Consider the following 26,135-nt stretch of genomic DNA (forward strand, 5'->3'; position numbering starts at 1 on the left):
AAACTCAAGAAATCCATAGCAAATTTCAAGCAACAACCGGGTGAGTCATTTTACGAAACATGGGAACGCTACAAGGGATTGATAAGAAATTGCCCCAAAATGATTTAAATGAGCAACAAGAAGTATCAACCTTTTATGATAGGGTTAATGTCATGATAAGGCAACTCCTTGATTCTCAAGGACCGCAAACTAAGAAAAATCCAGCATAAATCAAGGAATTATTTGAAGAGTTTTCCATGCATTCGCGTAAATATCACAATCCTAGACATGATTGAGCGAAAGAAATTGGGGGTGGCACTTCTGAAGATATGGTTGTCGTTCTAGCTATGCTAAACACTATGGACCAAAGGATGACAAATATGGACCGATCCATCCATGCGATTCAAGTTGGTTGTGAAAGATGAAATGGTCCTAATTTAACCAAATATTGCCACTTGGATGAGAATGGGAATAAGAAGGTTCAAGTTTGTTACGAGGGTGGTGGTGAACACGGGTGGAGGATTTGTGTGACATCCCCAAAATCTCGGCCAGAAAAGACCGATTTTCATTTATGCTTTTAAAATAATTTCAGAGTAAATCCTTTTGATTTGAAAGAGTTGCGGAATTTGTTCCCAAAAACAAAACGTTATAAAACAATGTTTACCAAAGCATTTCATAAAAGAAATGTATTTTCATTATATAATCAAAACTCGGGATGTCATGTTCCGATATAGACCATAAAGCATAAACGATAACATTACAAGTCATTCAACAAATATATACATATACAGACTTGTAAACAAAACAACTTGATGGTTCCTCCATCTTATGCCCTTGCGCCACTTCCTGTAATACAAATAAAATTGAGTGGGTCAGGCTTGGGAGCCTGGTGAGCATATAGGGTTTTCAACTCACAATAAATAATTAAATTAATTATTATCAACCAACAATAACCCAGTTACCCATTCCTGTTATTCTCACTTTATGTCCCTAAAATAACTAACACAAGGGACCTAATCTAAGAATATTTTCATCGGGGTGACAACACATGCTGCGGGGGTTCCTCAGCAATATAAGTTAAATAAGGCAACCATGAGGGGGATGGAATACAGCGAATGAACACCCAAGTTCATTAACACCTATAGGTTATGAGCCTGCTAGCGTTCCACTGGACTATCTAGAAAAGTCTGTGGTCATCATCTAAATTCCACTAGATGACTGGATCAAAACAACATCGAGGCCTCTCATCTGTTTATTACACACCAACTATCTACCCATGTTCTACCCAACATATTAGTAGATAAAACATACATTTTTATACATAGTTTCAAAACTTGTATAGCATGCTAAATCAATACATTTCCACATAACAGATGAGGCACACACACATAACACGTATTTCATATAGAAATAATCAGATCTGTAAGATAGAAGAAAGTGAATATACATTCACACACATAACAACAAAATATACACATAACATGTATCTCGTATAAAATACTTCATAATTATGCGTTAGAAGAAAGTAACAACACATTCACACATATAAACAACAATATACTTAATACACTCAAATCATACTTGTATTATTATCGTGTTTATGAAAGGTAGTATACACTCACTTGATCAGAAGATGATCGGACAGCACTACGACTTGCAAAAGTAGTAATCCTCAGAAGATCTGGAAGATCTCTACAAAAATCGAACTTCTCGCGGGCAGAGCTTCGGCTCGGAAACCGCACTTCTCGGGATCTTCGGGATCTCGGGACTTGCTTCGGGACTCGGGAATATTACCGGGGCTTCGAGGTATTTCTGGAACGCAGATCAAGGCAAAATGGGAGAGAGAATGGAGAAAAATAGCAAAGAAGCCGGTTGCCCTCGCATCCTATTTATAGGAGGCTGGGAGCCTCAATTACGCGGGGCGTACGCCTGTACGCGGGGCGGACGGGCGTCCGAAATAATCATTGCATGCGTCATCCGAAGTGTCGACACTCTTCGTTGTACGCGGGGCGTACTCGAGTACGCGAGGCGTACTCCGGATAAGCCCGGTGACTCGCCTTCGGATAAGGCCGGATTTAATAATTAAATTTAATTATTAATTATTTAATAAACTTCGGAAATTCATATCTTCTTCATATGAACTCCGTTTTCGACGTTCTTTATATCCACGCGAAGGTGAGACTACGCTCTACAACTTTCGTTTAGACTCCGTCGGCTAATTTTGACTTTATTTTTATTATTTATTTTTAATAGGCCGGGACAGAAAATTTCGTTATAAATTCATAACTTCTTCGTTTGACGTCCGTTCTCGCCTAACTTTTTATCGCTTTGATACTAACAACGAGATCTTTGATTATAGTTTAGATCACTAAGGCTAAATATCGCTCTAACGTAAATTTCACTTTTTACGTCATTCAGCGTTGCCGGTTCTGTCGCGAAAATTCAACAGGTCATAACTTCCTCGTTATAACTCGGATTTCGGCATTCTTTATATCTTTGGAAACCTTGTTTCAACTACTACAACATTATCTAAAGATATCAAGTTTATTTTACACTTAAATTTTGACGCTTATTTTTATTCTTAATTAATCAAACCACATAATTAAGAAATTAAGCACAAAACACATAATACTCAAATAATACACTTCTATTATTTCAAAACGGGTTACAAAGGTTAACCTAGACTATTACATTGCTAAAAATGGCAAGCCCAGAAACACAGGCGTTACAATTTGTGATACCCGCGGAAGATGTTGAGCAACTCGTTGGTCAAAAAGAAGAGCAATCGCATCCAAGGGGAAGGAGGAACGCTCGGGGGCATGGCGATAGAGGACATCCAGTTCATCAGAATGCACCAATGGGAGCTGCTACTTTTGTCAAGGATACTATGGTTGGTTATTTTGATCAAATGACCTTGAGCACGAATTGGATTGGAGGGACAATGGAGAACATGATACGACACTTCAATGTTACACAACCACCATATTTTGGAGATCACAATTCGGTTTGTCAGACATGGAGTGAGTATAGGACAAGACAAGGGGACGGAGCAGGAACAAGTGGAACGCAAGGAGACGAGGATGATTATTAGTTCTATCTTTTAGTTTTTTTTTGCTTTTTAAGTTTGGCTTGTTTTTATTTTCTTTGTTTTGAACTTGTAAACCAAATATTGGATGGTTGTTTTCTTCTTTCCATTATTATTTGTTTTGTTACAACTTTTGTGTATTTTCGTGAGCTGGATGATGAGAGATTAGAGATAGGAGCGTTCAGGTGAAGTTGTGTCGTTTAGAGTCAAGATTTGAGACCCAAAATTGTTAATAAGTGTGGGGTTGCTTTCATAAGTCACTTAAGAGATAGAGAGAGTCAAAGAATTCATAAAATTTTGGAAGAGTCAAAAAGCATTCATATGTTTAGTTGCACTGGTTTTGCATCGAAGAATTAACATGCAATTATGTTTAGTGATGCTCAGTTTACACAACGTGGACTATAACTCCACGTCATGACCTTAGAACCCATCGTGATTTCAAACATGAGTTTCAATCAAAACCACGTCGTGGGCATGAACACCACGACGTGGTTTGAAAAATTGGATATTCTCCTTCTCAACCATGAAATGTCGTGTATGCTTTCCCACATTGATCAATTATGCTTTGAAGATTTTATACACTACATTGGTTGAAGATGCAAGTCTCGGATTCACATTTTGTTGGTGCATTCACATATCTCTAAGGATCCAAGTTCCAACCTCCATATTTGAAGATGTCCATATTCAAGATGTTCGAAGTTATCCACACGTGAAGAAATTGACCTCACCGCTATTATCCCAGGGGAGTCTATTTATTTTTCTCCCTTTTCGTGTTTTTAATTTACTGTATGCATACAATGAGGACATTGTATGTAATAAGTGTGGAGTATGGGGTCGAAAAAGTAAATTGCTAGAAATCTTTTAAAATTTAAAATTTAAAAATTTAGAAATAGATTTGAAATGGTAATCTAAAAATTAAATCTAGTAATAGTTTAAAACTTAATTTACCAGTGTTATATGGGATGATCCAATGCGAGCTCAAATATTTAATTGTGCCAACATATGTTATAGTATATTTGTGGTTTCTCAAGTCTTAGTGAAAAACAATGAGATATGAAAGTTAATTTTGTAGTTTATATAACATAATATGTTTTGCAGCCTGTACTTGAAATCTATCCAGAAGAGCTTAAGTAGTCATTGCACTTAGACTAATGCCTCTAACCAATAAATGTTGAAGTTAATCTCCCTTGCTTAAGCATGTAGGAATCGAGCGAAAAAAGTGAGATATTATTAAAAAAAGAGAGAGAAATTACCAAAAAGTTGTTGTAAGATTTTTGGAGCAATCAAAGTATTAAGATCAAAAGATCAAAAATTATGAAGAATTAAAAGTTGAAGATACCAAAAATCAAACAAAAAGGTGTGATTCAAAGGAATCAAAGATCAAATATATCAAAGAAGTGAATAATTCCAAGAGCTCCATGGTGGTATTAAAAGTTGTAATTTTTATAGATTATTTATGCTTGGGCAACTTAACAAAAATAATTTGAGGTTAAGAAAGATTTCTGAGGATTGACTCAGAGGGTTACAGAAATGAGTGTCGTATAAACTAATGGGTGAATGTTCATAAGGATTGTGAGTATTTAGGATTGGGAAGTTATTAGAAATTTTAGACACAAATATGCGCATTGTGGTCTTGGTATAATGGTTGAGTTCAAAATGGATTGTCTTATGTGATATTGGCAATGAGAGTTTAACTTAAAAATTAATTAGTTTTGCTTGAGGGCAAGAAAAAGATAAGTGTGGGGTATTTGATATTGCCAGATTTATACACATCTTTAGGTAATATTTTAATATATTTTGATTAATATGTTGGTTATTTGCAAAGATAAATGGTACTTATGATATTGAATTGTATTTTGTAACCATAATGAGCAATCTTGAAGAATAAGGATCAAAAGCGAAAAGAAGCGGAACTTTGGAGGATTTAAGAATTAAAGAAAAGAAAATCCCAGCAAAAGGCTAAATTCACGACATAGATATCACTTCCATGTGACATCCTCATTTTCACGGCCAAAAAAGACCGATTTGTTTATGCTTTATTTTGAAAATCAGAGTAACCTTTTAAAGAAAAGTGTTGCAGAATTTGTTCCCAGGAAAACATGATAAATACTTTATCAAATCATTCATGAGTAAATGTATTTTATTCATTTTAAAACATTGGGATGTCATTGCCAATACAGAAACATAAGCATAAACAGAACTTACATTCATTTACACTAGTGATCTACATCTCTTTAATCTCTCGGTGTAGTGTAGCTTTATATCGACACCCGTGATACAAATAAATTGAGTGGCTTGGGTTGGGAAACCTGGTGAATAGATTGGGTTTTCAACCCTCAATAATTATGTTCCATCATCAAACAATCAACCCAATTACTCATTCACATTATCTTCTTTACTCTTAAGGGTCTACCCTAAGAAACATCTATCATGCATTCGTTCATTCTGAAGTCCATTGCTTCCAGGGTTTATATGACAGGCACTAAGTCCATAGCTGTCAATGTTCGTTCGTAAAGCACTGATTCCATAGCTGCTAAAGTTCATTCATCGAGTACTAAATCCATAACTACCAGTAGGGATGAGATTTAGAACCGAAAAAACCGGACTGGAACCGTTAGAACCAGAATATGTTAAACCGGTCCGGGTCCTGGGTTTAAAGAAAGGCTCTATCCCGGTTTCGGGTCTGAGTAAACTGGGTTTAAGACTCGGAACCGTGTTAGGAACCGGAACCAGTGTTAGGGGTTGGAACCGGTTTCTTTGTAAAGTTTAAAACATGCATATCTCATTCGTTTGAAGTTGGATTGGCATGAGATTTTTGCATAGTGTTGTTTATATTTTGTAAATGATTTTAGAGTACACTTTTGTCATTTTTGGGTTTATATTCATTAACTTATAGTCTCTCAAAGTAGAGATATCAAAGCTGGAAGTTTTATGTTTTCATTTTTTTTGTATTTTGTGATAGTTTTAAAATATGCATATCTCATTCGTTTCCAGTCGGATTGACATGATGTTTTTTCCAAAGTGTAGTTTACAGTTTGTACATGATTTTAGACTATAAGTTTGTCATTTTGGGTTTATATTCATTGACTTATAGTCTCTCAAAGTCGGGATATCAAAATTGGAAATTTTATGTTTTTCAGCTTTTGTTGTATTATGTGATAGTTTTAAAACACGCATATCTAATTCATTTGAAGTCGGAATAGCATGCGGTTTTTTCCAAAGTGTAGTACAGAGTTTGTACATTATTTTAGACTATAATTTTGTAATTTTTGGTTTCATATTCTTTGATTTATAGTCTCCCAAAGTCGGGATATCAAAGTTGGGATTTTTTTCAGCTTTATTTTTATATTTTGTGAAATTTTAAAACATGCATATCTAATTCGTTTGAAGTCGAATTATCAGGAGGTTTTTTGCAACGTGTAGTTTAGAGTTTGTACATGACTTTAGACTATAATGTTGTCATTTTTTATTTAATATTCAATGACTCACAGTCCCCCGAAGTTGGGATATCAAAGTTGAAAATTTTCAAAGTTCAACCACTAAATAATTACCAAAAAATTCCGGTTTTCCCAGGTTTTTCGGTTCTAGACCCAATTTATCCGGTTTCATCCGACCCACTTTGATATTTTCGAGTTTTCCGGTTCTAAACCCACTTTACCCGGAACCGAACCGAAACCAATTCCTATATACCGGTTCAGTTTCCGGTTCTACAAAATATTATTAACCGGTTCTCAGGTTTTCCGGGTCCGGTTCTATCGGCCCGGGTTTGGACCAACTCTCATCCCTAGCTACCAGTGTTTATCTAATAGGTACTAAGTGCATAGCTATCAACGTTTATCTAATAGGTATTAAATCCATAGCTACCAACGTTTATCCAATAGGCACTAACTCCATAGTTGCCGATGTTATTTATTAGGCACTAAGCCTATAGATGGCAATGTTCACTTATATCATCTTTCATCTCTCATCATTCATCTACCGGCCATGTTTTATCCAAAATATTTGTAGATATAAAATACATATACGGTTTAAATTATTTAAAACATGTATAAAATCATTCATCCAGCATAGATAGCAAGTATAGAGTCTATATGCACACATATATAGCACGTAATTTATATAAAATACTTCATATCTATGTGTAAGATGAAAGTAACTACACTCACTTGTTAAAGTGATGATTCCAAACTCGGGCAGTGCTTTGCTTCTAACGATTCTATTTTCCTTCAACGAAACCTAGCATTATTATCGCTAAGTTTTAGTCTAATCTTTATTACGACAAATTATTAGTCTAGATTCATCATTAACTCAAAGTCTACTTCATGATCTATTAAGTAAGGAACAACCATGTAGGATGATATCGGAGGTAGGGTCTGTTTGGTATACGACGTATACTATTTGGAAATCACACTTTAAACACATCACTAAATCACAGTTCACAGCCTAGACATCATCCCCGTAAGTAGATCAATCAGTATAATGACTTGGAATCACTGATAAATCTTGTTTATAAGTTCATAAGAACGATAATGAACTTAAACATAAGTTATACTTAAAGTAGGGTAAGCATAACTCACTTATATTGGAGTTTAGCGAAGAACCGGGCTCTGCGCGGGCAGAACTTCTAAGCCGAAAGCTCTTCTTCTCGGGGCCTTTTGGCTCTCCAGGACTCACTACTAACTCCTAAGAAAGGATAGAGAAAAGCCTTGAGGCTATGGGGGTATTTGGGAGAGAAGTTGAGAAAATGTGTGAAGAAAATGAGGAAAAACGCCTCTATTTATAAGCTATCAGCATCGGATACACTAAACGTACTCAAGAATTACGCTGAGCGTAATGGGTTTATAAGGGTTATGCTAAGCATATACAAAATTACATTGGGCGTAATGTGCCACATGTCGCGATCTCATGCAAAGCCGTAGGGAAGAAGGTACGACTCAGATTGCGCCACATGTCACTCACTGTTACTCTAAAAACTAATTATCTTCTAAAATCCATAACTTTTGCATATGAGCTCTATATTTGAGGTTCTTTATATCCACGCATAGGTAGAACCGTAATCAACAACTTTCTCTTAGAATCCGTTGGCTAATCTTGAATTTATTTTTAAAGTTATATTTTTAACAGACCGGGACAGGAAAAGTCAGTTAAAAATTCATAACTTCTTCATCCGACGTCCATTTGCGTCTGTCTTTTTACCATTGAGATACTATTAACGAGACATTCGATTCTCGTTTAGATTATGTTGGCTAAAAATCGGTCGATCTAATATTCGAATTTCGGGTTGTATATTGCTATGCGAAATCTTAGAAAAATCATAACTTTCTCATACGAAGTCAGATTTTGACGTTCTTTTTATGCACACTCTCAGTTTAACATATACTACAACTTTCATTTAGATATTTAAGGCTAAAAAGTAGTTTATCAAAAAATCACTTTTTACGACTCCCGGTGCGATGTCGGTTTTGTCGTAAAACTTCGACAGGTCATAACTTCTTCGTTATAACTTGGATTTCGGCATTCTTTATATGTACGAAACCTTTGTGACATATACTATAACTTGGTTAAGATTATTTATTCTAAATAATCTTCTATCAAAAAGTCATTTTCGATGCTCATTGTCTTAAATTGACTAGCCCGAATCTACGGGGGTTACAATTATCTCCCCCTTAGGATGATTACGTCTCGGAATCATCAACAAAATAGGGATTGTATAATGACTCCATATGTTATCTCTTAATTCTAGGTAATAATCGTAACTTCTATGTTCCTTCGAATGAATATCTATCTCTTGGACTTCTTATTACATATGGTACTCGGTCTTGCACCCGCTCTCTATCTCATGTTGGACTTTCAATCGTGACCTTTAAGTCACAATCTCGATCCTTATTGGAGACTCCTTCTTCTTCTTAACAAACTTAAGATAACTTCTTTCCTTCGATTACCATAATAGACCAATGGCTCATGTTCTAATGGTCTCTCATCGTATGATGCAACGCTTAGACTTTATGTCTTTTAGAATCAAATTCCAGACTTGAAAACAACTTCCTTCATGCTCTAATGTGATATAATGGAATTCTAACATGTAGCACTTCTAGCTACAAGCTCTTACAACGATCATGATACTTCTATTGATCATTTCGATTATCTTTCACTTCAACTGTCTGACTTTAGTCAGGTGATACATCAAACTTGGTTCTCTGAACCAGGTAACATACTTATCTTAGTCGGACTCAATTTCACAAGATCACTAGGTTTGGAATAACAATCATCTTCTTAGTCATTACCGAAACAATGGTAACGACATATACGAACAAAACGGAATCAATTACTAGCTTCTTGATAACCTTGTGACTTTACTTGATCCAAGTGCGAGTCTTGTGCGTTTGGTAGTATAGGCATCTACTACCTTTCACACCTACTCATACTCGTCCCAAGTACTATCTCACAATTCTCCAAGTCATTATCACAAAATTAATTTTAACATATACAAATGTGTCCAAACAATCATATAATTTTCCCTAGACTCTACTAGGACTTCTTCCATGCGTATCTTCAATCATCAATTATGCTTCAACTTGGTTTGTGATGGAAATGTCAGACGATGGGATAACTTTATGGATTATACCAAAAATCTTTCTCTCTGCTAATCGAAAGTATACTTCTCCCGTACTAGACGTATTATTTATTAAACGCATTCTAAAGGCAAGATATCACTCTTACAATATCTTCCGATAGGTACCATTCAGTATCGTAAGCCTTCTCATTTCCTACATTTACTTAATTCACTATGAGTCTTCATCATGATGTTCTGCACACCAAATCAGTCGTTTGATGTATTCAGACGAGAATATAGATAGTGCATCGAGTCGTTGACATTCATGGTGCAAATAAATACATACAACTTCGAGAGGACTTTGCGGATTATATCTTCCATGGTAACAATAACAATAACGAATAGCGTTTAGTGTTTTTTTTTTAAATGTTTTTTTAACGAAAAGCGTTGTATTTTTTATTTTTTTATTATTATTATTATTATTTGAATTTGGATGTTATGTGTTATTTTTTTCTATGTTATTTTTAAATTTTAGAAGTTGTTTTTATTCTTTGTTATTCATAATTTTTAAACATTATGTTTTATTTATTATGTTATATTTAAAATATATTTCTTTAAATTAAAAAAATCGAAAAAAAAAATTATAAAGTGGAAAAAAGTTGGTGTTATAGCAAGATGTAACATGATGACCATTTTCCCACTTTGTGTTATAATATCATTAGTGATGTAGCATGTGAGGTGGTACCAAAATGATGTTATGACTAATTGTTCACACTCAATGCTCTTATTATCTGCTACAAATCTATATCACGTTATCTTTTTCGTTGGTACCTCTTCACACCCCCATTGCATATGAATTTTTCTTATAAAATGTATTTGTACAACCCAATATTATTCAAATTTCAACAACTATCGTTCTATACCTTTATATCATTATAATAGGCTTGCATATGAATTTTTCATTGGGACCCCTTCACACCCGATTGCATATGAAAATGATACAAAGTGATATAAGGACCTTTAGAACATCAAAATAATCGAAAACAATAAAAAAAACCATGAAAACCACACATACAAATTTGAACGTTTGAGTCATTTGAACGATAGTGCATCACTATTATTCTTGTGAATAAACGAATAAGATTTGGAAATGTTCATTACATTTCCAAATCCCAAATCCAAACTCAACAGTTCATTACATAGTTTATTGTCAAGACATACATCAGTCCGAGATGCAGCATTTTGAACAATATGATCACTTTTTACAATACCTAAAACATTAGTCATAAAGAGATATATCACCCTTCCGATATTCTCGAATATCACCCTTTCTGATAATGGTCATTTTTATGAATATCCCAAAAAGAGATCAATTTTAAGATATAAATATTCATATCATACTACACCATCCGCAAAGATTAATAGATTTATCGTGACCAACACAAATTTTGTTAATTAATTTCAATCGTTAGTTGATAAACCATTTTGAAATTTGGATAACCAACCAGCACTTAGGGTGCGTTTAGTAGAAGAAAAATGAGACGTTTTCTGGAAAAAAAATTCAAGAAAAATGAGAATTTTGAAAACGCGTTTAACTCGTCTATTTTTCTAAATTTTTCACAGAAAATAAAATTTTTCTGTTTTTTAAAATTACAAAAAAGTCGGAAATTTTTGAAAAACCGATAATCATTTTTTTCTATATTTTTCTAATTCCAAAATTTTTCTAAAATATGAACGCATACCCACTCTCACCCCATCTACCTCTATCTACTCTCACCTTAATACTCACAACCCACCACACCCCTACCTACCTACACTCACTCGCAAACTCACCCCCACCCCCACAAACATACATACACACACCAACCCCCACAAACACACTCACAAACACACACACACACACAAACTCACGCCATGACCACCACCGTCGCCATCATCGACACCACCACTGCCGACCACCGTCTCCATACCCACCCTAACACCGCTACCGTTTTCTAAAAATAAAAACCGATAGAAAAATACACATCTAAACATGTTTTCTAATTCTTTAAAACTGAAAATGAAAAATGAATAAATTGTAAATAAACGTGTTTTTTAAATTTTCCAATGAAAACCGAAAACGGAAAAGAAAAACTAAAAAGAAAAAACAGAAAATAAAACTTTTTTTCCGTAGCAAAACGCAACCTTAGATTTTGATAATAATTCCATTATGGGTTGTTTGGGATTGCGTTTGAAAAATGTTTGTTTGCTTATTGGCTTTTTGAAAATAAATTTAAAAAAATGTTTGACAAACTCAAAAATACTTTTTAAAATAACTTTTTCATAAACTTCAATAAACACTTTTTAATAAACATGTAAACTTGGTTTTTTGAAACTACTTATGATTTTTCATCCAAAATAACTTCAAAAAAACAATTTTTAAACCAAACACTTTTTAACTTATTAACTTTTTCACTATAAAACCTTATCCAAACACTTTTTTAAAAACTTCTTTTACCACCACTATAAGTAAATAAACATTTTAGATCTCGTTCAAAAAGCATTCCCAAACACCTTCTATGATTAAGAGGGTGTTTGGCTTAGCTTTTGTGAGGCAAAAATCCTTTTTGTAAAAGAACTTTTTGTAAAAGTTGTTTTTTAAAATGTGTTTAACTTTTACATGTAAAATAACTAAAAATGATTAAAAATGATATGGTTTAACTTTTAGATGGGGTTATAAATGTAATTTAATGTTTTAGCTGGTGATTTTGTGACTTTTCAAAAAACTGGAATTTACACTATAGCAAAAGTTGATTAAAAAGTCATTTTCATTTTACCCAAACATCTTTTTAGACTTTTTGCAAAAGATAAAGTTAAAAATCGATTTAAAAGCCAATACAAACACCCCCTAATTACTTGAACCAAATAATGAATCTCGTACAACATTTACAGGCCGTATGACATAGCACACAAAGTAAAATAAATTGGAACTCGATTCTTCCAACCTAAAAAAAACAACACTAGACTGCTTAATTGATCTTTGAAATCCATCCAAAAGAATTTCAAGCACTTTACTTTTAACAAGATGAGACAGACAGGTGTGGAATAGAAAAATTATAGAATCAGATTTTTCCAATTCATGGACGTCAATAAGATCATTGGCTAGCATTGTAGCCAAGCCTACCATGCTTCTTTGCTTCTTTGCGTGCAAGTATAAGCGAAAATGACAAAATTCATCATTCGTAATTGTGCCTTGCAATCAGGGTCAGACATCCTTGCCAAGTAGGCAATCAATCCTAAATTAAAATTTGATGAAATAGCTTAAGCGAATCAATATGGCTTTATATTGGGATCCGAATAAAATTAATCAACAATACACATTGGAGTACAACAAAGTTGAGCAAATTTGTGAAGCAAATATAAATAGTCCAATATTGAGCTTGGCTCCCCATATCCTTTTTTATCACAAGAAATGTTAAATATATGTGAATTTAGAGTAGAGTTGTTTGGGCAAGCAACCATTTTTCTGCTACTCCATCACCTGCCAAAAAAATCCTGCAAATTTAAAAACCTAATTGTGTAAATGAACAAGGGAAGGCATCTATCACCTATACCTTGATAAACTCTTGCTCCTGCTCCTGCTTCTGCTTCTGCTTGGACTCTTACTCCTGCTCTTGCCTTTTGGACTTTTACTGGTAGCAGCAGCAGGCTTTGGGCGCTAGTACAAAAACACACGACATAACACAACACACACAATAATAAATATATCAAGGTGGGTAATACATATAGATATTAGGTATCTAGAAGAAGCAGAACATTATAGATTAGATGCACTCAACCAAGCAATGACTTACAGACGGTGGGGGGGATCTGGATCTTGAAGGAGATCTGCAAAAGTTCCAGAAACAAGCGAGTTTAATAATATCCATCCATCCAACCAAATGTATGTTCCTCTTATCCAATAGTAGTAGCCTTCTCATTCATGAATCATGCCAATATGTTTAAACAAATTATCTCGTGTATATTTTTGGAGATCCATCCAACAACTTTTTAAATCATGACTGCAATGCAATAGCCCCCACTCCCATATTCAAAATCCAGCCTTTTCATTGCAATCCATATCCATCAATCCTAACATGCAATCCCCTGACAAGCTGTATATATCCATATCCATATCTAAAAAGGCAGAATCAAGAATCAATGCTAGTTGACACAAAATCATAAACCAGCCCCCACCCCCAGGTATTGACTCTCGTTTTAAACCCTATCTTATATACAAGTACAACTCTCATTCTTACTGCATATATTATATATTATATATATTAAATATTAAATATTAAAATTAAAAGAAACATCCATCTACAGACTTGTCCAAGTCCAGGACATGAAACGATATGAGTAAGGGTAATATACAAGAGGCAAGTAAGGAGTTGGTATGATATTTAGATATATTAGGAATTGAGCAGAAAAAACAGTTATACCTTGCTGATGGGCGCGGGGGTTCTGATCCAGAACGGGAACGAGGAGAGGCGGACCCCGAACGGGATTTTGAGCGCCGAGATGGTTTTGCTTTTGGGGACTTGCTGTTTACAAGGAAACCAAACCCAATTTATTATTATCACTTACGGCTTCTTATTGAATTTAACTTTTTTTTTTTTTTAAAAAAAAAAAAGGTTGTTCTGACTTCTGACCTTCTGCTCCTGCTGCGGCTACGGCTATAGCTCTTGCTACGGCTGCGACTACGGCTCCTAGACCGACTGGAATCATACTCCTTCACCTGAATGCATGTATAAAAGTAATTAGTAAAGCACATGCCACAAAAAACACAAACACACACACATATATATATATATATATATATATATATATATATATATATATATCCTATTGGCATGTTAATAGTTTTAAATCATACACGTATCACTCCACGTGAGAAAGCATTTCGAAACTCTGAGTCATCCAATTTGCGTATCTGTCACAAAAACAAAATAATATTAGATAACACCACAACCACGGGTTTGTAACACCAACAGAATTAATAAATCAATTATTTACGGCATATTTCATGTCATCGTAGTTTGTGTAGTCCACAATCCCTGTGGTACCTGCAATTTACAATAGTCAGACTTATCATATATCCTAGGCACATACTTTGCATTATTGCGTATTAATCTTACCACCACCCTCCTTGAAAACTTGGGAGAAACAAACATCCCCAGCTCGACGCATGTGATCCTGGAACGGAAGGAAAGCAACGAGACTCAAGTTTATTAGTTTAGAAATCAACCATAAATGTTACGTACCTTAAGGTCTTGCCATGATGCCGAAGAGGGTAACCCAGTCACCAAAACTGCAATATAAAAAAAAAAACATATTTATTTATTTGAGTTTGAGAACCAACCAATTAACAAACATGCTAAGAATAGAGCTGAAACCTCTATAATCGGATCGTCTAGAAACTCCACCATGGCCGCCCCGACCACTGCTATGGCTATTATGACGATCTGTAGAAGATGAGTTTCCACGTCCACCATGGGCAAGTTCCACCTATTATTATTATTATTAAAACATTATTTTCTTACTTTGGTATGTGTATGTGTGGGACCATCACCTACCCTTAATCTGTGACCATCAAAATCATACCCATCACGACCCCTGATTGCATCTTCAGCATCTCGGGACTCTTCAAACTATTAAAAAAAAAACACCAACACCATTCACCATACTATTATACATATAATATATACTAATAAAGCAAAAGAAAAGTGGCTGTAAACCTTTTGAAGCTCACCTCAACAAAAGCATAACCCGGAGGCCTCGGTGGGACTTTCAAATCAATGCGGGCTATTCGACCATACTGCACTTTCAAAACCAATATACTAATCATTCTCTATCATTTGCTTCATCCATAAAATCCATGAATATTATTCTCTACGCATTTTAATGTGCTGATGAACAAATTAAATTTCCTCCTCAAGAAACAGAGCACAAATTTCAGTTTCCATTATCACTTTATCAGAGTTCAATAAACAAACTGAATCACTAAACCATGGGGTACCGCTGATTATTCAAAGAAATGGGCAAACGAAAACAGCATAATAGTGACAAAGTTCTTCACCTTGTAAAACAAATCTTCCACTTCCCGTTCGCGAATATCCCCAGGAAGATTCCCAACATAGAGCGTTCTGCTTGAGCGACTCATCTTTTCTGGTAAGAAAATTATTATAGAAAAACCAAAAACCCATCAAAATGATTCCAAATTAACAACACTCGAACAACCATCAACAGCTACAAAACTCAAAAAAAAGAAAAAAAAAAAAAAAAACGACGATTATATTAAATAAAACAGAATCATGATGCTAGGTAAATTCAAAAGATTGAAACTTCATCAGATGTTGATGAACCATTTGGAAATAAATTCAAAAGATTGAAACTTTATCCGATGTAATCGAAGCTTGAAGGTGGATAGAGACGTACTACTAGTATGTGCGCATGGGAAATCGTAAAAGTTAACCGTATAAAGGACGATGTAAAAATATGGAGCGGCTTACCTTAGTAAATGTGGTAGATCCGGCCGCCAGCGTCGTTAGGGTTCAGACTTCAGAGAACGATGAGTGAGTAGAGTTGTTAAAAACCAAAACAAGTGCTATGATTTCCTGTGTTTTGCGTACGGTGGAACTCAATTTGAACCCAAATCTAGCGGCGGAACTTGCAGTTCGGGTAAAGCATATATGAAGCCGGCCCAGAAACAGTCTTCTGGGCTTTAACTTTATTTACGTAAATCCTAAACATTCATCAGGCCCATAGTCTATAACTTTCGTTTATTCACATGATTTTTTTTTTTTGAAACGGTAATATATTTAGATATAAATTAAAATCCACGCATACAAAATGAGACAATAATAGAAATAATTATAAGGTCTAAGATAGATTATAGAATTATAAGGCACCAGACCAAATGGAAAACACATCAGATTGTAAGGTTACATAACTAAATATTAGTTATTGATATCTTTTTATTTCGGTTGTAGCTCCAAATGTCAATAGTAACTTTGTAAATTTGTATTTCAATCCATTTCAATTTTCATTCCACATATTTTCCCATCAGGAGTAGTATATTGATTGATTGATAAAACGAGCTACCAATAGATAATGTGGTGCCACTAAGCTTCTAAGATATTATGGGGGTAAAATCGTCTAAAAGCTTGCAGCGGACAATTAACTTCTTTTTTTATTATCCACCATTTTAGATTTTTTTGGACCATCAACTTCATCCAAATCGCAGTCAAAATGTAATGTAGAGCACGCCAAACCATCCATTTTTAGGACAAAGGTAGATTCGTCCATAATACCCTCATCTACAAGAACGTCTATTTTTTCATTTTACTAGCCCTATTGTCTTTTAGCCGGCAAAAATTTCAGCTTATGTCTGTAATAAAAGCACCATCAATGACATCTTTGAGCGGCTTCGATCAGCGACAATTGTGGTATCTTTAAGCGACTTCAATCTCCTATATTCTTCATCACCTGTAGAGTAAAGATGTAACACCAGAAAAAAGAAAAACGCACACCAAGAGTTTTTTATGACATCCCCCCTCCCCACAACCCAATTTCCACACGAAAGGAAACACCACGAAAATAACCTAATTACAGCCAATTCCTAACATATGTCTACCCTATAAAAGAGACTCACACCAAATGCACGCCGACTGTAATTAGACACATCACCAAAGACCCCAAATTCACCCATAAAGAAACCAATGACCCCACCCCAAACGCACGCTGACTGTAATTTTTTTTCCTCATCTTTTGCATTCAGCTTACGGATCATAACACCATTTCGCCCATCTAAATTTGTTATGCTTGATTCTAGAGTTGATCCACAAATGGCTCGGTACTTGTACTTCATTTGCTAGAATTTTATATGAATTGATTGTGTTCGAGTGGATTTTGTCATTTCAGAATTTCCAAACCACCCAAATGTATATCAACACAACTGCTTCCTAAATTTGATCGAGGTTATCACTACCTAATGCTAAATTCCTACACTAATGCATTTCATTCAGTGAACCAAAAGATAATGGGAACATATACCACCATTTTTGCACACCACACCAAACTTCTTGTGAGTTTGAGCATTCGGTTAATAGATGTGATTGTGATTCCGCAACAATGTTACATAATGGGCACGTAGTCAAAGATCTGATACCAATGTTGTTTAGATTTAATCTGGTAAGTAGCCTTCTATGTCAAACTCACCATGCTAGGATATTCACTTTTCCGGGGACCAGGTTATCCCACTGCCAAGCACCAACCAGTGTTTTTGGAAATAGTCTTTCGTCAATGAATATCCTAAGAGAGGCCATCGTATACATCCTTGAGGGTTCAAGTCTCCAGGTCATGTTGTTGTCCTGTCAGACTGATGACTTTGAAAAGAGATTGTGGAGATCCAAGTATCCTTGGACAAGTAGTTGTGTAGATTCACGATGCTACCCCAACAATACCCTTTCCTCTTGGCTTTGAGAAGGGCATTGAACCCCTCCTCCCCGATCATTCCCATAAATTGAATTTTATGACATCTTTCCAAAGTTCATGTTTATGGGATATGAAACGCCACCACCATTTTCCTAGTAATGCTAAGTTGTGAGCCTTCAAGCTACCGATGTCAAGCCCCCCATCTTTTTTTTGGAAAGAATTTATCCCATGTGATCCATAACATCCTTCTTTTCTCAGAGGAGCCACCCCATAAGAAGCAACACCTTAGTTGTTCTAGTGTTTTCAGTACCTTAACCGGGGTTTTGTAGAGAAAAAAATGAGTGAGCCTAGGCTCCCCAAAACCGATTTACATAATGTTAAGCATCCCCTAAACGACAAATTTGTGGTTTTCCATTTTGATAATTTTGTTTGGAATGCGGTTATAAGAGGATTCCAATGAACCAATCTAGAGATACTTGCACCCACCGCATTCCTAGATATATGAAGGGGAGGTTACCGATTTAGCAATTAACTATTCTTAATAGTCAGTCTAGTTCCACCTCGCTAACTCCGAGGTCGAATAGTTTGCTTTTGGCCATGTTGACTTTCATACTTGAGGATAGTTCAAAACATCTCCAAAATTCTAACCAAGTTTTTTGCGTTTTGTATCGACCAAGAGCCAAGGAAGATCGCGTCATCGGCATATTGAAGATGTGATATGATAGGGTTGTTATCTGGCAGTTGAACTCCATGGAAGATGCCCTGCACTTTTACTTCTTCCAGCGCTATGTTGAGACCCTCGACCGCCAGGATAAACAAAAATGGAGACAGAAGATCACCCTGTCATACTCCCCTCATAAGTGAGAATTATTTGGAAACTGGTCCATTGATGATTACAGAAGCATGAGATGAAGAGAGACATCCCAAGATCCAGTTGCGCCATTTCTGACCAAAATTCATTTGAGCCATTACCGAATCGAGATGATTTCAATTGAGGCAATCGAATGCCTTCTCGAAATCAACCTTGAATAGGAACACCTTTGATTTGTTCTCCCGAAGCCAATATATGACTTCATTCATAATCAATGGGCCATCTAGAATGTTACGATCTTTAATGAAAGCCATTTGCGTATGACTAATGAGATGAGGAATGCAGACTTTTAACCTTTCTGCCAGGACCTTGGCTATAATCTTATATATACATCCAATTAGACTGATCGGGCGGTATTCACTGAGGGAAATCGGGTTAGAGGTTTTTGGAACTAAGATAATGAATGAGGAGTTTCACCCCCGATCAATTACTCCTGTAGTTTCAAAATCTTTAATTGCTAGGTATATGTTGTTTTCCATTAAATCCCAATGTTTTTTTTTGTGAATGCAAAGGTGAAGCTGTCAGGTCCAGGTCCTGTCGTTGCCGCATAGTCGCACAAATGATTTGATTTCCGTAGCCGATATTGGTTCTTCTAAGTTTTGATTTTGGATGGGGTTGAGTTTGTTGAATTTTTGGCTGAGGAATTGGGGTCTGTTGCTCATTTGTTTAGTGAATTTTTTGGAGAAGTATTCAAACGCTTCTTTTTTGATTAAATATGGCTTAGATGTCCACAATCCATTGATGTTGATCCTAGATAGTTTTTGAGATCGATAATTTTTGTTGATTAAACTGTGGTAAAATCCAGAGTTTTCATCTCCCTCTAACGCCCATTTGCATTGAGATTTCTGCTTTAGGTCAAGTATACGTTTAGCCTCAAGATCCATCAGTTCCTTATGTAGATTCTTTCGATATTATATATTCAATTCATCTAGAGAATTTGATTATGCATTAGTATCGATTGAATCTATTTCATTTGTTAAGTCATCCACTCTTTTTTGTTCCGTCTCATTTTTGGATTTCCTCCATTCTTTAATTTTTTTCTTTGGTATTTTTAATTTTCCAGCCACCGCATGCAGAGGGGACAAGGAAACAAAAATTCCTGAAGATGTGTTACATACCCATCATTGTTTAACAACACCTTCCAGCTCATCCTCTAGTAGCCACGAATTGAAGAATCTGAATGGAGGTGCAACGAAGTCACTTACGGATGATGAGAGGATTAATGGGTAATGATCAGAATGTAGTATTGGTAAAGTCGTCATTGTCAGGTGCTTCCAGTCAGTAGAATAATTATGTGAGATTAGAAAGCGGTCAAGTTTGCTATGCTTGGAGCAGTTTGAACTCATATACGTGAACTTTCGGCCACCGATAGGCAGATCGATTAAACATGCGGAAGCAATGAATTTGTTGAAGTAGTATGCAGTGGAAGGCCAAAATATAGATCCAATTCTCTCGTCAGCTGACCTAACTACGTTGAAGTCTCCAAACACCACCCATCGTATGTTATCGTCTGAACCTATGACGTTTTCAAGATTTGACCATAGCGTTTTCCTTTGAGTTGGATCATTTTAAATGTAAACGTTTATAAACCCATAGGTTACATTTGAAGTAATCCAAGCTCCTTTAATTGCTAAGAAGTTTAGACCTTTTATAGTTACAGAGCACTTAAAGGCTGATAGGTCCCATAAAAAGGCTATTCCTCCTGAAAGTCTGAGCGGGTCGGCTGTTTCGCACAAGAAAGATGATGATCCCTAAATTGCTTTATCTACTTTTCCCCTAAATTCTGAAGTTTTTATTTCTTGAATTCCAGATAGCGATATATGATTTTTACTCCTAAGGGTTTTGATCCATTCTCGTTTTAACTCACAACTGACACCTCTGCTGTTAATGGTGAGAATCTTCATTGATTAACTATGATGACCCTCCTCTTCATGATGATATTCCTGATTTCCTCTTGAAATCCGTTGAATTGAAATCGAATCCTCTCTTAAATGGCTATCATATGTGATATCTCCCCATTTTTATCCAAAGAAGCTTCTAATCTATTCGAGTACATTGTCTGATTGTTTAGGGATTTTGATTCATCGCGTGATTGAGTGGTTTTTGATCTTACTGGAGACGAGTTGACGTCAATATGTTTTCCATTATTGACTTGTAATGTCGGCTGGGGCGTATTGTGATGGTGGGGTTGGGGATTGGATAGGTTGTATTGGGCTTCAAAGTTGTAGGGCCGGGCTTGTATGAGTTGGTTTTTTGCTTGTAACTTAGTTGGGGATAGATGACGTGAATCAATACTAGATTGGGACCCACTTCTTGTTTTTTGTAACGCTCGTGTTCTTGGACTAAGCGTTAGTGTAGTGATGTAATAGTCAAGTCAACCATTGTAACCTATTTTGAAGTAATAAAGAGGAATTACGTGAATATTATGTGAAATATATGATTTTATGTGCTTAAATACTTGTTTATAATGATATAATAAATAAGGATAAAAATAAGCATCAAAATTTAAGTCTTAGACAAACCCGATATCTATACATGAAGTGGTAGTGGTAGTGACAAGGATTTCGTACATATAAAGAACGCCGAAATCCGAGTTATAACAAAGAAGTTATCTCATGTTGAAGTTTCACGATAAAACCGACAAGACACTACGTGACGTAAAACATGAATTTTTGATAAAATACTTTTTAGCCTTAGCTATCTAAACAAGAGTCGTAGTATACGTTAAACTAAGAGTGTGCATAAAAGGAACGTCCAAATCTGACTTCGTATGAGGAAGTTACGATTTTTATAAGATTCAGCATAAAAGTACATAACCCAGAATTTGAATTTTAGATCGGTCGATTTTTAGTCAAAATAATCTAAACAATAAATGAAGATATCGTTAATAGGAGTTCAACGATAAGAAGACAGTAAAAAACGGAGCTCATATGCGAAAGATATGGACGAAACTTAGTCTATACTCTTCAAGCGCGGCGAATTCGATATAGTTTTTTAAATCTGAGATAGAATGAAAATTACCCAACATGATCTAAATAAAAGTTATAGTACTCGTAAATACCAATGCGTGGATATAAAGAACGTCGATAATAGAGCTCGTATGTTAAAGATATGGACAAAACTTTGTCCCTACTCTTCGAGACGCGATAAATTCGATACGATTTTGCAAATCGGAGATAGAATGAGAATTAGCCAACGAGGTCTAAATGAAAGTTGTAGTACTCGTAAATACCAACATGTTGATATAAAGAACATAGAAAACGGAGCTCGTACACGGAAGATACAGACTAAACTTAGAGTCCACTCTACGATAAGCCTTTATTTCTCTCTCTAGCTAACTTCTCTATAGACTCCCAAAACCCTTATAAATCCCTATTAACCACAAGTTGCTAGAGAAAAGACCTGGAGCGCCCGAAGGCTCCGAGAAAAAGAGCTTTTCGGCTCAAAAGCTCTACTCCAGCGAAACCCGATTTTTAGCAAAACCCGTTGTAAGTGAGATACGCCTAACCGACTTAAAATATAGCTTATATTCAAATATAATATCATTATTATGAACATATAAATAAGATTTATCAGTGATTCAAAGTCGTTACACTGATTGATCTACCTACGGGGTTGATGTCTAGGTTGTGATTTAGTTAGGTGTTTAAAGTGAGATTTCCAAACAGTATACTTCGTATACCAAACGGACCCTACCTCCGATATGCTCCTACCTGGTTGTTCTTTACTTGATAGATCATGAAATAGACTCTGAGTTAATGACGAATCTAGACTAATGATTAGTCGCAATAAATATTATACTAAAATCTAGTGATAATAATACTAGGTTTCGTCGAAGGAAATCATATTGTTAAGAAGCGAAGCGCTGGTCGAATATCGAGTCGTCACTTTAACAAGTGAGCGCATAGTTAATTTCATCTTACACATAGATATGAAGTATTTTATATACATTACGTGCTATGTGTGCATATTATCTGAATACTTGTTGTCTATGATGGATGAATGATTTTATACATGTTTTAAATGATTTAAATTGTATATGTATTTTATATCTACAAAATGTGTTCGGTAAAACATGGGTAAATGTAATAGTTGGGTGTGATGAAATAAAATGATGATAGGCCTCGATGTTAACGATGTTTCCAGTCATCTAGCGGAGTATAGATGACGACCACATACTTTTCTAGACAGTCCAGTGGAACGCTAGCAGGCTCGCAACATGTAGGTGTTTGTGAACGATGTGTTCAACAGTGTACTCCATCTTCCTCATGGTTGCATTTAGGACATTTATTGTTGAGGAACCCCCTTAGTAGTAGTGTCCATCTTGATGATGATTGATGTGTGCAAACTCAACTAGTTTTAAACCTACTTTTAATTATCAAATAACACACAAAAGGCAGTGAACCTATCAATTGTGGTATAGCTAAATAAGTAGGGTATCGAACACAGGGAACGACAAATTAAATTAAAAACTAATTTTATCTAAGTTAATTAAGAAATAGGGGTTTTTCTCTAGTTTTACAAGACTAGAAACTTACTAACTATTACTAATTTGAGACTAGAAAATAACGACTTAACTAGATTCAATAATTGGAAAGGAACTTCTGTTTAGTTCAACTTGGTTAACTCTATGGTTGATTTCAAGGTAATAGTGCAATGAATTAATTCTTTCGTTGGTTACTGATTCAAGTGATTAGATTTGTGTTCACTACCCTAATCCTTAGCAAATAAACTAACTCAAACAGTGGCCAATTGTCTAATTTAATTATATTCACTAGATTAATTATTCGGGTTAAGTTAGACTTGAAATAGTTAACTAATTTATTATTTTAATTAACTTCTTGTTTGATGGTCATCTTACAAGCTTGCACATGAATTTACTCAATTTTCTTATTAATTCTAGTTTCATATTCATTAATCCTAGACATATAGTATAGTGATCACATAGCATATGAGGTCAATAATCAATAGATGTTCATGCTAATCAATTATCTTCCTATTAACATAAAATTAATTATTATTCACACACAAGGTTCTTTAGCAAGCTAAATTAACAAAAATTCACCAACTTGGAATTAATCCTACCAATCAATCAAACCATATTGTCAACTTTGTATTCCCAAACAGAAGTCTAAAGGTTTTAGCTCATAATTAAAGTAAATACCAGCAAACAAACAAAGTCAAGTTGCTTAATCATAATGATAAAACAAAAGAATAAGTGGAATGATGAAATTTTGCCTTAATTACTCTCCGGAATCGAATTCTAGCTTCCTTCGTTGTCTTTTAGGGTTTTTCGGCTTCTCAATCGTAGCAACGTACTTTTGAATCGTCCCAGAACTCCTCCTAATCGATCTGTGGAATTATCTTTAAATAAACGAATCGACTCGTCGAGTCAAGTGGTGACTCGTCGAGTCCCTCTCACATTCCCCGTATTGCGATAACTATCTGGAATCCCGAGTCATTATCTTCTCGATTCTTCGATTGGACTCGCCGAGTAGTCAATCTGACTTGCCGAGTAGGTGCCATTTTTAGTGTTTTTCTTCTTTATTCCATTCTCGAGCTCCTAACCGCTTCTCCTGCTTCCTTTTGCTTCCGAACTTCATTTTTGGACTTAAAATGCAATTTAAACACTTTTAAGTACCTTTTGTCCATAATATGCGATAATTTAGCTAATAAATGAATAAAAATCTATACTTAATACAAATTAAATATGCACATATCAATGATCCTTAGGCTAGGTCCCTTATAATAGGTGTTTAGGGACGTAAAGTGAGGATAACGGAAATGGGTAATCGGGTTACTGTTGGTTGATGAAATTAATAAACTTAATTATTGTGGGTTGAAAACCCTATGTGCTCACCAGGCTCCCAAGCCAGACCCACTCAGTTTCTTGTATTACAGGTAGTGGCACTCGAGCATAGATGTAATGTTTGGATGAGGGATTACAGACTATAGGTTTGTAAATATGAATAAATTTTGTAAGGCCTATATTGTACTGTTTATGCTTTTGATATGTATCGAACATGACATCCCGAGGTTTTTAATGAAATATATTTATTCGGAAATGCTTTGATAAATCTTTATCATATTTAATTTTGGGAACAAATTCCACAACAATTTTCTTTAAAATGTTACTCTGATTTTTAAACAAGCATAAACAAAATCGGTCTTTTATGGCTGTGAAAATGGGGATGTCATATTTTTCCATTAATTATATTGTTCGATAATCTAGGTGATTCGCCAAGTGATTGATTATGAGTAGCCGACCTCGGAGTCTGTTGTCCCTGTGTTTTACGAGAATATTTAATGTATGGAAGAGACTTTTCCACTACCGTTTCTGGCATCGATTCCCCTTCTGCCGAATAGGCATGGAGTTCCGGAGGAGCTGTTAGTAGGGGTATGTTGTCGATATCTCCCTTTGTGTCGACTTCATATTCACCGAAGTTATTTACATCGTCGCCGATCGATCCAAAATTGTTGTCGTTGATGTTCCATTGTATGATAGGGTGGAAATCGAAGTCGTTTCTTGCCAAAACTTAACTTAGTCTGGTAGATTTGAAAACATCCTTCACAATTGTGATATGATAAGGAAGATTATCAATTGTTATGGTGATGTTCGTATTGATGAGTCCTTGATGAGCAGTAAGGATGCCTACTCTTCCAAATGCCTTGTTCAGGCAGTCTGTTTGGCATTCATTCGGGATCACCACATTTCCCCAATTCCTTGCTATTGCTGAAAATGCCTCTTCGCACCATGCATGTTAAGGCACCCCAGAGATCATGATGGAAGCAATTCTCTCGTTGAAATTTTCTTCTAGCCTCCAGTGATATAGGCTTTTGAACCATGATCTCCATATATGCTCACCTTCTGTCAACATTTTATTCTTCTCTGATTCGCTTTCAAATTCAACAAGCATCTTAAGACCCCCCCAAATATCTCATAACAATGTTTGGGCATCCTTCGACATCGTTGAAGGCTTTTATGTTCATTAAGGCTTGAAAATTTTCGGTTTCACTAACGAGTGCTCTCTTCAACAATTCCTGGGTTTCAAGAGTGGATGACATTTTGACCTTTAGTGTTGAGTTTCGAGACGCTTCTAGTTGCTGTGTGGGAGACAGTGGGGGTGGGTTAAAAGGGGTTCCTTGAACAGCTTCTGCATAGGTCTTGTGAGGAGGATTTTGTTTATGATGGT

At 35.4% G+C, this 26,135-nt stretch overlaps 1 protein-coding gene and 1 non-coding gene across 3 annotated transcripts; both read right to left on the reverse strand.

The window, feature by feature from the left end:
- On the reverse strand, positions 1–106 carry LOC144999207 (small nucleolar RNA R71). The gene has a single exon (XR_013660726.1). It is a non-coding gene; the product is annotated as a small nucleolar RNA R71 (small nucleolar RNA).
- A 12,811-nt stretch (positions 107–12,917) lies between these two features.
- Positions 12,918–16,282, reverse strand: LOC145048751 (serine/arginine-rich-splicing factor SR34-like). Of its 2 annotated transcripts, XM_078997340.1 has the most exons (14): positions 16,148–16,282; positions 15,715–15,803; positions 15,388–15,453; positions 15,212–15,286; positions 15,032–15,143; positions 14,900–14,946; positions 14,774–14,831; positions 14,652–14,701; positions 14,512–14,568; positions 14,288–14,373; positions 14,078–14,179; positions 13,451–13,484; positions 13,211–13,314; positions 12,918–13,137 (listed from the first exon to the last, which is right to left on the reverse strand). In XM_078997340.1, exons 2-14 carry the CDS (start codon positions 15,796–15,798, stop codon positions 13,134–13,136), a joined length of 879 nt encoding a protein of 292 aa, XP_078853466.1. In that variant the 5' UTR covers positions 15,799–15,803; positions 16,148–16,282; the 3' UTR covers positions 12,918–13,133. The 2 variants fall into 2 exon arrangements, with proteins under 2 accessions (XP_078853466.1, XP_078853467.1); XM_078997341.1 differs by lacking the exons at positions 12,918–13,137; positions 13,211–13,314; positions 13,451–13,484 and adding an exon at positions 13,554–13,772.
- Positions 16,283–26,135: the final 9,853 nt, after the last annotated feature.

Source organism: Lactuca saligna, chromosome 5 (genome assembly GCF_052625555.1).
Source record: "Lactuca saligna cultivar CGN05327 chromosome 5, ASM5262555v1, whole genome shotgun sequence".
NCBI classification, from domain to species: Eukaryota; Viridiplantae; Streptophyta; class Magnoliopsida; order Asterales; family Asteraceae; genus Lactuca; species Lactuca saligna.